We start from the raw sequence: 12,312 nt of genomic DNA, 5'->3' as shown, positions 1-12,312 counted from the left end.
CATTTAGTTTACGATTACAGAAGGAAAAGGGAATAGAGTACTGGTCTAAAGGAGATACATACTTAATGAAGAGTGTGAAGTTGTTTTAAACACAACTGTGAATGTGGATTAAAATTGATCATGCTGTGATTAACAATCTTTATGTGTACGACTGTATGTGACTAAAGGACCTCATGTTTGTGTTATGAANATATATATAAAGAAAATAAACATCTAAAATAAAGACTTAAATAAGACAGAAAAGAATCACTGTGCCCAAAAATCTGAGCTTTTTATCACAAATCCTCGCTCTGCTTCTCCGTACCGTGGTCTGAACCATCATGGCTCGCTGATCTCTCAGTGTTTTGACAATTTCGAGCGGGAACAACGGCCGACCCGCATCCATCAGAGTCAGCGCTGTTTCCATGGTGATCAGAACACCTGTCCGTCCAATCCCAGCACTGAAAGAGTGATTCAGAACAAACACTACTGAGTGTACAGTACAGTAGATTTGGGTACAGTAGAGTACAGTACATGTTGGCAGTGTTTAATTAGAGTGTGTTACCTGCAGTGTACCATTAGTGGTTCGTCACCTCTCCTCCTCTCCCTGACTGAGCTAATGAACAGCAGGAAGTCTGAAGGGTCATCGGGTACGCCGTGGTCCGGCCACGCGACATACTGCAGGTGTGTGACTGCACGTTCCTCACCTCGCTATAACACAAACAGGAAGGTAATCAGGCAGAATTAAAAGTGTTGCATAACCTCTATTTGACATGATAAACGTGGGACTAAAGCTGTGACAATATTCAGTAAGAAAACAAAAACCGACAGAGGGTGTAGTGGAAAAAACAGAGCAGGTGAGGAGAGCCTGCACGTGACCAGTGGGTGACACCGAGATTAGGAAGTGAAGAGGGACACAGTGAGATGAAAACAGAAAAACAGGTGGGGAGGAAAGAGGAAAACACCAGAGCTAGGAAAAAAAAGCGGGTAGGAGAATAGCTGAGTTTAGAGTTTATAGCAGTCATGTGGCCTGTGACTCCATGCAGGGATTAACTCGCTCCGCCAGAGGAACAGATGGGCCCACACAGCAGTATCTGTGTATGCATGTGTGTGCATTCAGACTTCATGCCTTCTTGAGCATTACGTGTTTATTTACCTGTTAGCCACGAAAGTCAATGTGGAAAACAGCTCATTTAATCTGATCTGATCTACCACTATAAATTTCCCTGGAAAGACTTGCACACCAATACATCTGCTCTACGACTACACACAGCGGCGTGCCACAAAATTTGTTAATACACGCTTATGCACATGGCCCACCCACGCAAGCATGCAAACCAAACCACCCACACGGAAGTGACTATATCTGCTGCAGATAGTTTGCCAGGAGTGGATGCTACCTGCAGTGAGGTCTGTTATGTGACATACGGCACAAACATGGAACATGTCACTGCAAACATACGAACAGGAAAGCTCTGTGTTGAACTATTTTCATATATTTTTTTTGAAAGTTTAGCCTCTATCAGAAACAGAAAACTTCCATTACACAGTGTCCAAACCCCCCAAAATACAAATTTAAACATGTCAAGATGAGGAAAAGTTGCACATTTACACATTTAAATAGCTTTGTACCATACCTGTGTGTGTGTCAGGGTGAACTGCCGTGTCACATACGCCAGGTTACACTCCTCCGAGTGACACTTCACTTGCACATGCCCATAATCCTTCACTTCCGGTGGATGTGGCCAGTACTGGTGGCACTTGGTCTGCGAGCGTAATGACATGAACCAACAAATGACATTACATCTGACATGAGTCATCTGTCAGGACTACTGCTGTTACATCGGCTGTGCTTGGCTCTCATGAAATCAAAATCCTATTCAACAGTACGGCACACTCCACCAGGAACAAAAGCATTCATCAGGAGCGGGATGTGAACTGACTGTGAATGTGCGTGTGTAGGTGATCCTCAAGTGAAAAGAAACTTAGGACACTTGACGAGTATCAAGAAAATGATCAATTAATAAAAGCATCTGGTTACCAAGCAACAGGCAAGCCTAGACAGAGACATCTTCATTCAACAAGACCTTGATATCTCACTGCTCTCCGTCTCTGTGTGGAGGTGTCTTCACCCTCAGATGATTTATCTCATTGCCATCCTGCTCACACGTTACATTTAGCTTTTTCTCTCCACCGGAATACCCTGTAATTACCCACAACTGTGGCAATTGATTATTTTTGTGTGCAAACATCACCGCTGAACCTTGTAATTACAGTAATCATGTATCAAATAACACATGTAACCACATGCAATAATGTGCAAGTGGTGCTGCAGTAATCACTGTGTTAATGCATCACTGTTATCAAGCTGTATAATTTCAAAATGTGTGTGAATGTCGGGCGGTCGGTAGCCTAGTGGGTTAAGCGGCCGCCCCGTGTGTAAGAGGCTATAGTCCTCGCTGCAGCTGGCCCCGGTTTGAATTCCGCATTGGACGGCTAATTTACTGCGTGTCACTCCCCCTCTCTGCCCCCTGCTTCCTGTCTATCTTCAGCTGTACTATCAATAAAGGCATAAAAGGCCAAAAAAATAATCTTAATAAAAAATGGCTGTTTACAATGCGAGTGTATGAACGTGTACAAGTATATATACCCGTCCCCTCTCCGTCAGAGTTGTTAGCATGATGATGGTGTGTATCTGTTGCTCCCAAACAGTCTGCCAAAAGTGAGTGCAGGTCTGTGGCAGTGGACCCTGAGCTGCAACATAACGTAAACATATAGCAGAAACTGGAGGCGCCACCTAAGAGACAGGACAAATAAACATACACCACACAGAGGATGAGTTTACATTACATGTCAGACAGGGACAAGACACGCAATTTTCAATATCAGCGATGCGCACCGTGATGTGGCTGGCGTTGATGTAATCCTCCGGGTCCTGTAACACCACTCTGGTAGAATCATCTGAAAGGAGAACAGGTCAGCGGTGGTGTGTGAGGGTCATAACAGAGCCGTCAACGCACCGCAGGCTCAACCAATTAAATTTCATGAGGTGCCACAGCACCAGATCAAGGTTATAACGGCAGCACAGAGCTGAGGGTAGGAGAGGATTAAGTGTGGGGGCACAAGGTAGAGAAAAGACGAGCAGCAGACACACACAGATAGTCAGAATAACTTACAAGGTAAAACATCCTTATATCGATTCTTGTCCATGTTCTCAGGGAGCCGAGCACAGCTTTGAAACAAACCAGGCTTCCTCCTGTATAAATTCTAGAAAACACACATGCGTTTGAACACACAGAAATGTAAACAAACAAAATCTACAAATTCCAGACCAGTCACAGCATCTTTGTTCTAGACTGTCAGGAGTCCAATTGAAGATTAGGGCCAACATCTGCCCCCAAATCAGCACTTAAAAGTCTCGTTATGATCCCCTAAATAACAGTGGGACAAACTAAATCCTGCTTAAAATAAAGATTCTGATCCTGCTTGTAAATACACACTCACTGTTTAGTTCCCACCTGCATTTTAAATACCTCAAAATGGAAACAGAGTGTGCCAGACTGTATTCCTCTCTCCAGCTGTCTCACTGATTCCTCCAGTGTCGTGACCTGCTCCGACTGGCCAGCTGACTGCGGCTTGTCTCCCTGTGATTGGCCGGTGAGCGTGAGGGCGGGAGGTAACTGCAGCAGGGGTGCCACCCGGCCAGGACCTGAAATACAAGGACGATTCAAGGCTGTGATAAATATTCATATTCATGTGACAAGACAAGTGTGCACACTTGGATCACACGCTGCTTCAGCAGTTTTGTACTTGCTGTTACACACACACTTACACACATACCTTTACGTCTGATGAGCAAGGCCAATTCTCTGGAGTGTGACTCTCTGCTGGCTCGTATGAACATGACGACCTGGTCATGTGTGTGTTCGGAAATGTCTCGACCGTTGATAAGCACCACTAGGTCCCCCTCCAGGAGTTTGGGCTCACATCGACCTGCCTACAGACAAACAGGGTCGTTTAAAAGCTGACTTCTCCACATCTCCACATCATACGTCAGCCTTTTTCAGTCTAGAGCTGCTAAAATCAGCGTATATTAGTTTATTGCAGATATATCATATTGTGTTGTGCTAGAAGTTTACTACTTGTCACAGTTTCTCCAACACAGAGCACTGCCACTGTCAAGCTCATTTTCTGTAAAATGTCTCACTCGGTATGTATCTTTGTCACAATAAAAGACAAAAATCCATGAAAACAAATATAAAAAGGTATCACAATCAAGATTCATGTTTTGTGTTTATGTTTAAGTTAAATCAACAACGAATTATATCAGTTTATATACAGTATATACATATATATACATGGCTCACTAAGAATGTATTAAAACAATATCAGTAATGGCTTCAAGATATATATATTTTTTAAATGATAATCATCATTTAATTTGTTTTACTTATCTGATTAATAATCTGAAAATACTGGAAAAAAACATTTCCTAAAGCCAAAAGTGACATCTGTCCAACCAACCATCCAAAATCCAAAAGATATTCAGTTTATTACCACTTTGACATCAATTGACCGCTTATCAAAAACTGTCTTTTAAGTCACTAATTGTTCCAGCTCTGTTCCAGTCAGTCCATATTGTTCTTACATCTTACATCAAAACACAAACATGTCAGTCCGATCTTACCGGAGAGTCGGGTTTAACGTGGGATATGGAAAGAGGCATCTTCTGATCCACTCCACCCTAGGAAGTGTTGGGAAATGAAATGAAGCAAGAGCGGATGACAGAGTCAACAACACAGACATAATGTGTGTAAACAAAACAAACATGTAAAGACGTAAAACTTTGCCTCGTATGGTGAGGGTGAGAGACATAAAAGGAGTGTAAGAAAGAGGCTTACTTTAACGTTGAAGCCAAACTTGCCCTCGTGATCGGGGGCAATACATATCAGCATCAAGTCACCGTCGCCCAGAGCGCCCTGCACAGACAGTACTCAGAGTCAGCTCACATATGCAAAGACATTGATGAAGATGCAGAAATACACTTATTTAGAGCTGATGATAAGATGACAGACCTTATTATAGTGGTGTAAGCTGTGGTCAGCGTCCTCCTCTGCGATACTGTCATCAGTTTGCAACAGAGCCTCATCTGTCGGATGGTTATAAGTGCCAGAAAGTCTGAAAGAAGTGAAATAAAAATATCTTTTCGCCCTGATTTTTAGATTAATAGATGGCTTTCAAATCAACATTTCCTATGGTGATAACACACATCAGGGTTTAATTCATTGGGAAAATTTGGAGGGAAAATGATTTTTTTGACCAATTATTTACTATAAATTAAAGCACAGGTCTATCTGTTATTGTACACAGTATTAACAATGGTAAGTTTATACAAATAATCATGAATTAAATCAGTCTTTATCTTTCCAAACATCCAGATATGAAAATAATACAGAGGGGTGCTTCTTTTGTCTTGAGTATACCATCGTGGTGGTATGACAACAGAGTAGGACTACAAGCAAACACTGCAGCAGTGACTGATAGATTTGGCACTCTAGAGACACTGATGATTACTTGCTTTAGTGTCTGTGACAGTTGAGCCATGTTGCCAGAAGCTGTCACATTAATACTTGGCTGAAAATGTTTTGTCAATGTAGGACATGACAATGTGCAGGAACCATCATCCAAAACGCTTATTCACTAGACAACAGCTGTTTTTTTTAATAGTTTCACCAACTGAGAGAATTAACATTATTTAGCTAAATCTTAGTAAAATTTGGTGTCAACAGCTGCCACTAATTAAAACTAAATCCAGTTGCATATAAAAAATGATTAACCTACAGCCCGAACATATGTCGTACCACCAAAGCTCACTGAATTCAGAGAGAGATTGAGACACCATGTCTGTTGTAACTGATACTAACTGATGAGGGGAAGTGTCTCCTTCGCTGTCCTTGCTGCTGCTCACTGATGCCCTGTACGTGTAGAAGACATCTTCCCCTTCCGACATGTCTTTCATGTCATTGGTCAGTTCGACTGAAGACGGGCGAGGTTTGCGGATGCCGTGGCGAACTCTGGGACTTCGCCTTGCGAGAAAGACTAAGTGAGTATAAAATTTGATCAAATGACAGACTGGGCTCAAGAGTTCCTGCAGGTCGTACCAGTTGGGGGTGGTTGGGGGCGATCTCGAGGGCAGACTCTTGGTTTCGAGATACTCTGATGAAATTGACCTCCTCAGGACTGGATTCCACACCATCCCTCCCACCACACGCTGACACACCGGACCACTGCAAATCATGAAGAAGAAAGAAGAACATTTGATCTAGTATTTATAACAAGAATGAAAATGTGTGAATTATAGATGTGCAAGCGCAGGCTCACCTCTCAGTTTTACTGTTGCCAATGCCCAGATGTTGCGTTATCAGTTTCCTGTAGGACTGAACTGTGCTGTTGTTGTGTTTGGGGCTTCTGGCGGCACGGCTGGAGCTGAAGAATGAGTGATGATCCACACAGGACCTCCACAGGTTCTTACAGGTCTTTGGACAGGGCAGAACCAGAGACACCTCACAATCCTGGGTCTCCCCCTGGAACATACAGTTTTAGTTTTTTAGTAAAGCTTTATAATGCAACACTGAAGATCACATCCCAACTTTAAGCAGCTCAGGTTTCTTTTGATGCTTGCAGTAAAAAAAAAAAAAAAACACTGCCTTTTTTATGAATGATATATCACTTTTCACACATAACAACACACAAAGAAACGCTGCCAAAAGTGTGGATATGAATCATTCAGCCAATGCCACATTCACATCTATGTAGGCCACGTAGTAGTCGAGCTTGCATTTGTGAAAATCAGCAAAAATAAAATGTTGTGCATGAATCTCCTATGTGCTAGTTTAGATAAAATTACATCGCAGATTAATATAAAAGCAATCCAAAAAAAAACTGTGTCAACTCTGAACCTCTTATGGAATTACAAGCCAAGTGTGTTGAGCGATTAAAGGCAGTAATTTGCTCCATCGACTATCAAGAACAAATCAACTTTGGAGGGACTCACATGTTTACGTTTCAGATGTATAAGAAAGCGTTTCCTCTTGAATGAAATCTTGATGATATTCCCCCTGCGTGGGAAGAATTTAAGGTGTTGAAGGCTTCGAGAAAATGCAGGAACAAGCTGTGGAATTAGTGCCATCATCACTCACCAGGGGAAGAAACTGGAGCAAATCATATTACAGAATACTGCAACACCGCTGGAGGCTAAACCCACCATCAGAGGGGCGTTGTTGGTGTCCTGAGAGAGAGCAACATGAGGGGAATGACAGAAAAAGTCATACATATGAGAAGGTTAAACTGGATTATATCACATAAAAGTTTAATTGTGGAAACTCTACCATGGCAGCATGCAGCTCCACTCCATACAACTCCAGCGTCCGTGCTGTGTTGAGGAAACACAGCTCCGCCTCACTCTGTTTCAACCCCCTGGGAAAGCACACACACACACTGAGTCATATTCAACACCAGGAAACTCTTGCACAACAAACCAGTTGCTGTTCCAGAGGCAACTCGATGTAATAAACTGTCTGAATTACTTGTGCTGTGGATGCAGATCCTCCACTTTAGACAGGAAGTCTTCATCCTGCTCAGGGATGAAGTGGCACTTGGAGAGGTAACCGGGCAGTCTGGACGGACAGTGATCCCCCATCTCCGCTGCAGGTGATGGAAAGAAACACTCAGCATTAACACAGAAACACACACTGACAACTGTGGTATTATAAGAGAGCTGATGCTTACCGAGCGCATCGTCAAAACAGGAATAATTACTCACACGGTTATTATTAAGTCATTTGTTTTTCTGCAAAGACATAGGACTTACACTGCACAGCATAAGATGCCAACACTACAGCTGCACTCAGCGGGCACTGCAACCTGCAATCATACTCCATGATTATAGATTGTAATGTCTGAATACAAACTGTGCACAAGGGGATGGGTGGTTGTTTCTGTGTTTGTGTTTGTGTGTTACTAACCGTCCTTCTCTAATGTCACTCCTGATCTGGAGGAAGTACAGGTGCCTGTAGAGATGAAACAAGGGGAACTTTATAAACTCAGGACTGTATTTTCTGTTCCCTGCTGAAACCTGGATCAAGTTTCTGGTGCTTTTTAGACACGCTAGTGGCCTGGCTTTAGGGATGGCAGTTAGTTGATCTAACACCTTGATACAGACTGAAATATGTCAACAACTATGCAATGGTTTGCAGAAGACAGTCAGTGTCCCCAGGGGATAAACCCTACTAATTATTCTGCTTTTCACCTGGTGCCACTAGCAACTTATACTTAGAAATATCTCAACATCTACCACATAGATGGGTGAAATCTTTTTTTACAAACATGCAGAGTTGTCAATAGATGAATCCTACTAACTTTGGTTTTAGTGCTAATTAGCAAATGTCAGCACATATTAAATTAACATGGCAAACAGGCTAAACATTATACCTGCTTTAGCTCAAAGTACTCACAGAGCTGCCAGCAGGCAATGTAATATAATGTAATAAGTCTTGTCTGACTTTCATTGAGAGCTGCTAGTGTATCACTAAAACAGGATTTTTTTTTAGCCTCCGACAAACATTCTTCATTTTTATCCATAATCCCAGCAAATCCACAACAACATCATGCATGACTACCACAAAAACACACACACACACACACAAAGAGGCACAAATACTAACCTTGTCTGTTCATGCTGCAGAGAGTTGGGATCCGAGATAAAGAATCTTACTCTGAAGTTTAGGTAAAAAGGAGAAGCAAGACCTGCAGAGAAATGTCAGCTAGTCATAAATAGCATGTATGTAGTTAGACTCAATACTGTACTGGACCGCTTCTCATATCTGCAAATGTATTAAAACATATCTTAAAACTAAAAATTAAGTAATATACCAAGTAAAGACAGTGAATTCTCTGTAGCCAGATACCTTTTATTTGTTTCTTCAAGGGTTTCTCAGGCTCCAACCATCTCTGGGATAGAGAGAGAAATTCATTAAGTGTAATGGCTAACCAGGGCTAAAAAAATCATTTATGAAGCATACCCTGTGGTTATTATCATCTAAATAGCAATCAGCGAGTGCAATACGTTACAATCTCATCCCCAAATGTGCAGCAGATGAACAGTGAGCTCACAGGAGAGTGCATGTTGGCTGTGATAGAGGCGATGGCTGTGCTGGATTCTCTGATCTGCAGACTGAAGAGCCGCCTCTCCTGCAGGCCCAGGTGGTCGCATACTTGGTCCAACAGAACCACACCTTCATCCTGCTTCTGAAAGATGGGAACAACAAACAACATTAAAGCCAGCCAAAACTCTGAATGACATTTAAAGGCTGCTAAATATACCGTGCCATATGTTACAGTAGTGCTTAATGTATAGATATGATGATGATCATTATTGTAATTTACATATGAAAACTTGCAAATCAGACAGAAATCTGTAGCACAACACACAACACGAACTATTCATTGTTTTATTATTCACTCTGAGGGATAACCTGCCGCTCATCTCCATCTTCTCCCCTCTTTATGTAACCAGAAGCATATTCACATCACAGGAGGATAGTGTTTACTGTAAACTGCGGCGAACACTCTGTTCTTGCAGCAGGAAACTTTTTGATGTGTGCGGACACAAAATCCGGGTGAAGATCGTTTTTTAAAGTGGCCGTGCCTCCCTCCCCGAAAAGACTTAAAATCGGTACAAAAGAAAAATCTTATCTACACACGGCAAACAGGGCAGCTGTACAAATAGAGTAATGGAGAGTTTAATATTGTAATCCTCCTGCACATTACAACCACAGCACTCTCCCTGCTCTCCCACCGTTCACATAAAGATGCCGCACAGCTGCTGTCCTACAAAGTAATATCGTGATTGCCTTTCTGCATGTGTGCGTGAGCGTGCTGCTGTCAGGCTGCGTACGACATGATATGCTGATGATGTAAAAAAGGCTCCTGAGTATGACAAGCTCTGTACAGCTGCAGGAGGTGCGCGTGTCCTTTAAGCCAAGGTCACAGTGTTGAGCGAGGGATGTGGATCAATGGGAATAGGAAAGAGTAGTCGGTCACTACATCATGCACTGACACTGCGATCATTAGTGGAGCACAGAGATAGATAGGAGCAACATACGATCTCCTAAACGACAGACAGGAAACGTCTGTGTGTGTGTGTGTAGGTGTGTGTGTTACGCACGCTGACTCTGAAGGTCTCGATAGTGCCGTCCAGCAGCTGAACTAGGCAGAGCAGGTCCGGTTTTGGCATGTCTGTTACCACGGTAACTCTGCCTCCCTCTCAAGACAAACACCCTGCCTTCAGCTTGTCACTGAGAGGGGACCTGGAAACACACACACACAAAAACATGCACACACACCAAAACACGCACGGGCGCACACACACAACCACAAAAACAGTGTCAGATGTTTCAAGGCTGTTGTCTTCCAATGGAAGCACCTCCCTCAGGATGATATTGTGGGGTGAGTAATATATGTGCTGGATGAAGCATCAGGCTGCAGTGAGTAATGCACCGTGAATGCGAAGGAGTGACTGTGTGTGTCTGTGTGTGTGTGTGTGTGTGTTTGTGCTTTATTATTTGGCCTGGGTCTGAACATGTCTCTTCCCTCTCCCTGCTGTTCTCTCTCTGTGTGTCTCTCCGCCTTTCGCAGGCAGTTGAATGATAAGAATGTTAAACATTTTCAGAGTTGAACCCGCCCATCTACAGCACTGCGACTGATCTCAGACCTGCTACAGAAGAAGAAATGCACACATGCACAATTAATGCATGCATGCATTTGTGGGCTAACATTTTATCCCAGCTGAGAATATCCATATATATGTGTGTGTGTGTGTGTGTGTATGAGAGAGAGAATTGCATATGCATGTATGTACGTACATGTGTCCTCTCTCGGTTTCCAGGTAAACGATTAATGGATCCAGGCCGGCCTGTCTCACACTGTTTCTGAAAGGACACAGTGTTTGAGTTAATGTTTGAACACAGTCACACACTTTGAATATATTAAAAACAAGAGTTGGTCCCAGTTTGATGACTTGTTTTCCATAATAACCACACACACACACACACACACACACACACACACACACACACACACACACACAGGCGGGAGGTGTCAAATGAATTTACAAGTCAGTGCTACATGTAAAAGTAGATTCATCATGATGCAGAGACTATGACTTCACTGGGTGTTTTGCATCTTGCAGCTGTTTCTGATATGTTGAGCTACAGATGAAGAAAATAAACTTTGTGATGCCTTTAACACTGATTTTATTTTGAAAGTTTTTAAAGATAATAAACACACCGAGCATGGATGGTGAAGCTCAAATCTACACCCTCTGCTGCTACTTCAGCAAACGTACACATACCAATGAATAAACAGGGCCTGTCTCAGTGTATCAGGCCCATATTTTTGTTGTCCGACTCTCCTTGTCTGTCGATACTGGAGTCTGCAGTGACCTCGCTGTACTTTGAGCCCCAGCGCGAACAAGGAACCTGTTGACAACCTGAGGTTTTCTACAGCTACACCCAAAAGGAGGAACACTGCATTGGCAAACTTTTCTCCAAACCACGGCGCTGCTCGTAACTTGGCCAAAGTGAATGTTGTTGGAGTTTTTTTTTTTGTTTTGTTTTGGGAAGAGAAGGTTTAAAAGACGGTAAATAAAGGAGATGTGTACCTCTGTTGTCCCGCGTCAGATACGGATCATATTCCTCACTGTCCGCTGTGGAAACCTCGGGACGGGGTGCGTCTGAACAGCCAGGTATAGTTAGGTAAATATCCGGGACAAGTTTCTCATCCCTGCCTGCGCTCTGACTCCGCGCGGCCCCGCCCCTTCGCCGCGCGCGTTCACGGTACGGTGACGCGCGCTCCAAAGGGGGGCGAGCGCGCAAAGTATAGGAAATACAATACAGAGCAATAAAAAAAGCATTACTTCTCCACAGGGGATGTACTCAGATATTTACGGTAAAGGTACTGATGTAAAAATACTCTATTACAAGTTAAAGTCCTGAATTTGAAATGTTGGTAAAAGTATGTTAGTGTGATCAGGAAGATGTATTTAAAGTATTAAAAGTATTACTACTGCTTGGTATGTGTTTCTGCGTATGTGTGTGTACGTAAGCATGAGTGAGTCTATGTGGACATTTGTGGATGGGTTGACTTGGTGTGACAGATTGACTATTTTTACTATTTTTGATGATGACATGTTGATTTGAGTTGATTATGATGATTATATTTTGCATTGTCTAAATCAATTAAATAAGTACATAAATGCAGAAGAATGTGGCCCCT

General features: G+C 42.8%; 1 protein-coding gene across 1 annotated transcript in view; it reads right to left on the bottom strand.

The window, feature by feature from the left end:
- Positions 1-11,861, bottom strand: part of ptpn3 (protein tyrosine phosphatase non-receptor type 3) — a 15,441-nt gene extending 3,580 nt beyond the window's left edge. The window contains exons 1-26 of the mRNA XM_027287261.1: positions 11,699-11,861; positions 10,902-10,967; positions 10,205-10,346; positions 9,151-9,285; positions 8,946-8,988; positions 8,703-8,784; positions 8,004-8,048; positions 7,850-7,902; positions 7,566-7,683; positions 7,368-7,455; positions 7,179-7,267; positions 7,034-7,097; positions 6,361-6,563; positions 6,141-6,266; positions 5,904-6,065; positions 5,055-5,157; positions 4,881-4,958; positions 4,667-4,723; positions 3,820-3,976; positions 3,513-3,688; positions 3,156-3,246; positions 2,879-2,940; positions 2,630-2,776; positions 1,617-1,745; positions 545-690; positions 305-440 (exon numbers count right to left, since the gene is read on the bottom strand). Of these exons, the coding sequence (XP_027143062.1) occupies positions 305-440; positions 545-690; positions 1,617-1,745; positions 2,630-2,776; positions 2,879-2,940; positions 3,156-3,246; positions 3,513-3,688; positions 3,820-3,976; positions 4,667-4,723; positions 4,881-4,958; positions 5,055-5,157; positions 5,904-6,065; positions 6,141-6,266; positions 6,361-6,563; positions 7,034-7,097; positions 7,179-7,267; positions 7,368-7,455; positions 7,566-7,683; positions 7,850-7,902; positions 8,004-8,048; positions 8,703-8,784; positions 8,946-8,988; positions 9,151-9,285; positions 10,205-10,273 (2,559 nt within the window). The 5' untranslated portion in view covers positions 10,274-10,346; positions 10,902-10,967; positions 11,699-11,861. The remainder of the gene's footprint in view (positions 1-304; positions 441-544; positions 691-1,616; positions 1,746-2,629; positions 2,777-2,878; positions 2,941-3,155; positions 3,247-3,512; positions 3,689-3,819; positions 3,977-4,666; positions 4,724-4,880; positions 4,959-5,054; positions 5,158-5,903; positions 6,066-6,140; positions 6,267-6,360; positions 6,564-7,033; positions 7,098-7,178; positions 7,268-7,367; positions 7,456-7,565; positions 7,684-7,849; positions 7,903-8,003; positions 8,049-8,702; positions 8,785-8,945; positions 8,989-9,150; positions 9,286-10,204; positions 10,347-10,901; positions 10,968-11,698) is intronic.
- Between the last annotated feature and the right edge of the window lie 451 nt (positions 11,862-12,312).

The sequence above is a fragment of the Larimichthys crocea genome, chromosome XIII, assembly GCF_000972845.2.
Source record: "Larimichthys crocea isolate SSNF chromosome XIII, L_crocea_2.0, whole genome shotgun sequence".
Taxonomy (NCBI): domain Eukaryota; kingdom Metazoa; phylum Chordata; class Actinopteri; family Sciaenidae; genus Larimichthys; species Larimichthys crocea.
The sequence above is the reverse complement of the archived record's forward strand: the minus strand, read 5'-3'. Positions and strand labels throughout refer to the sequence as shown.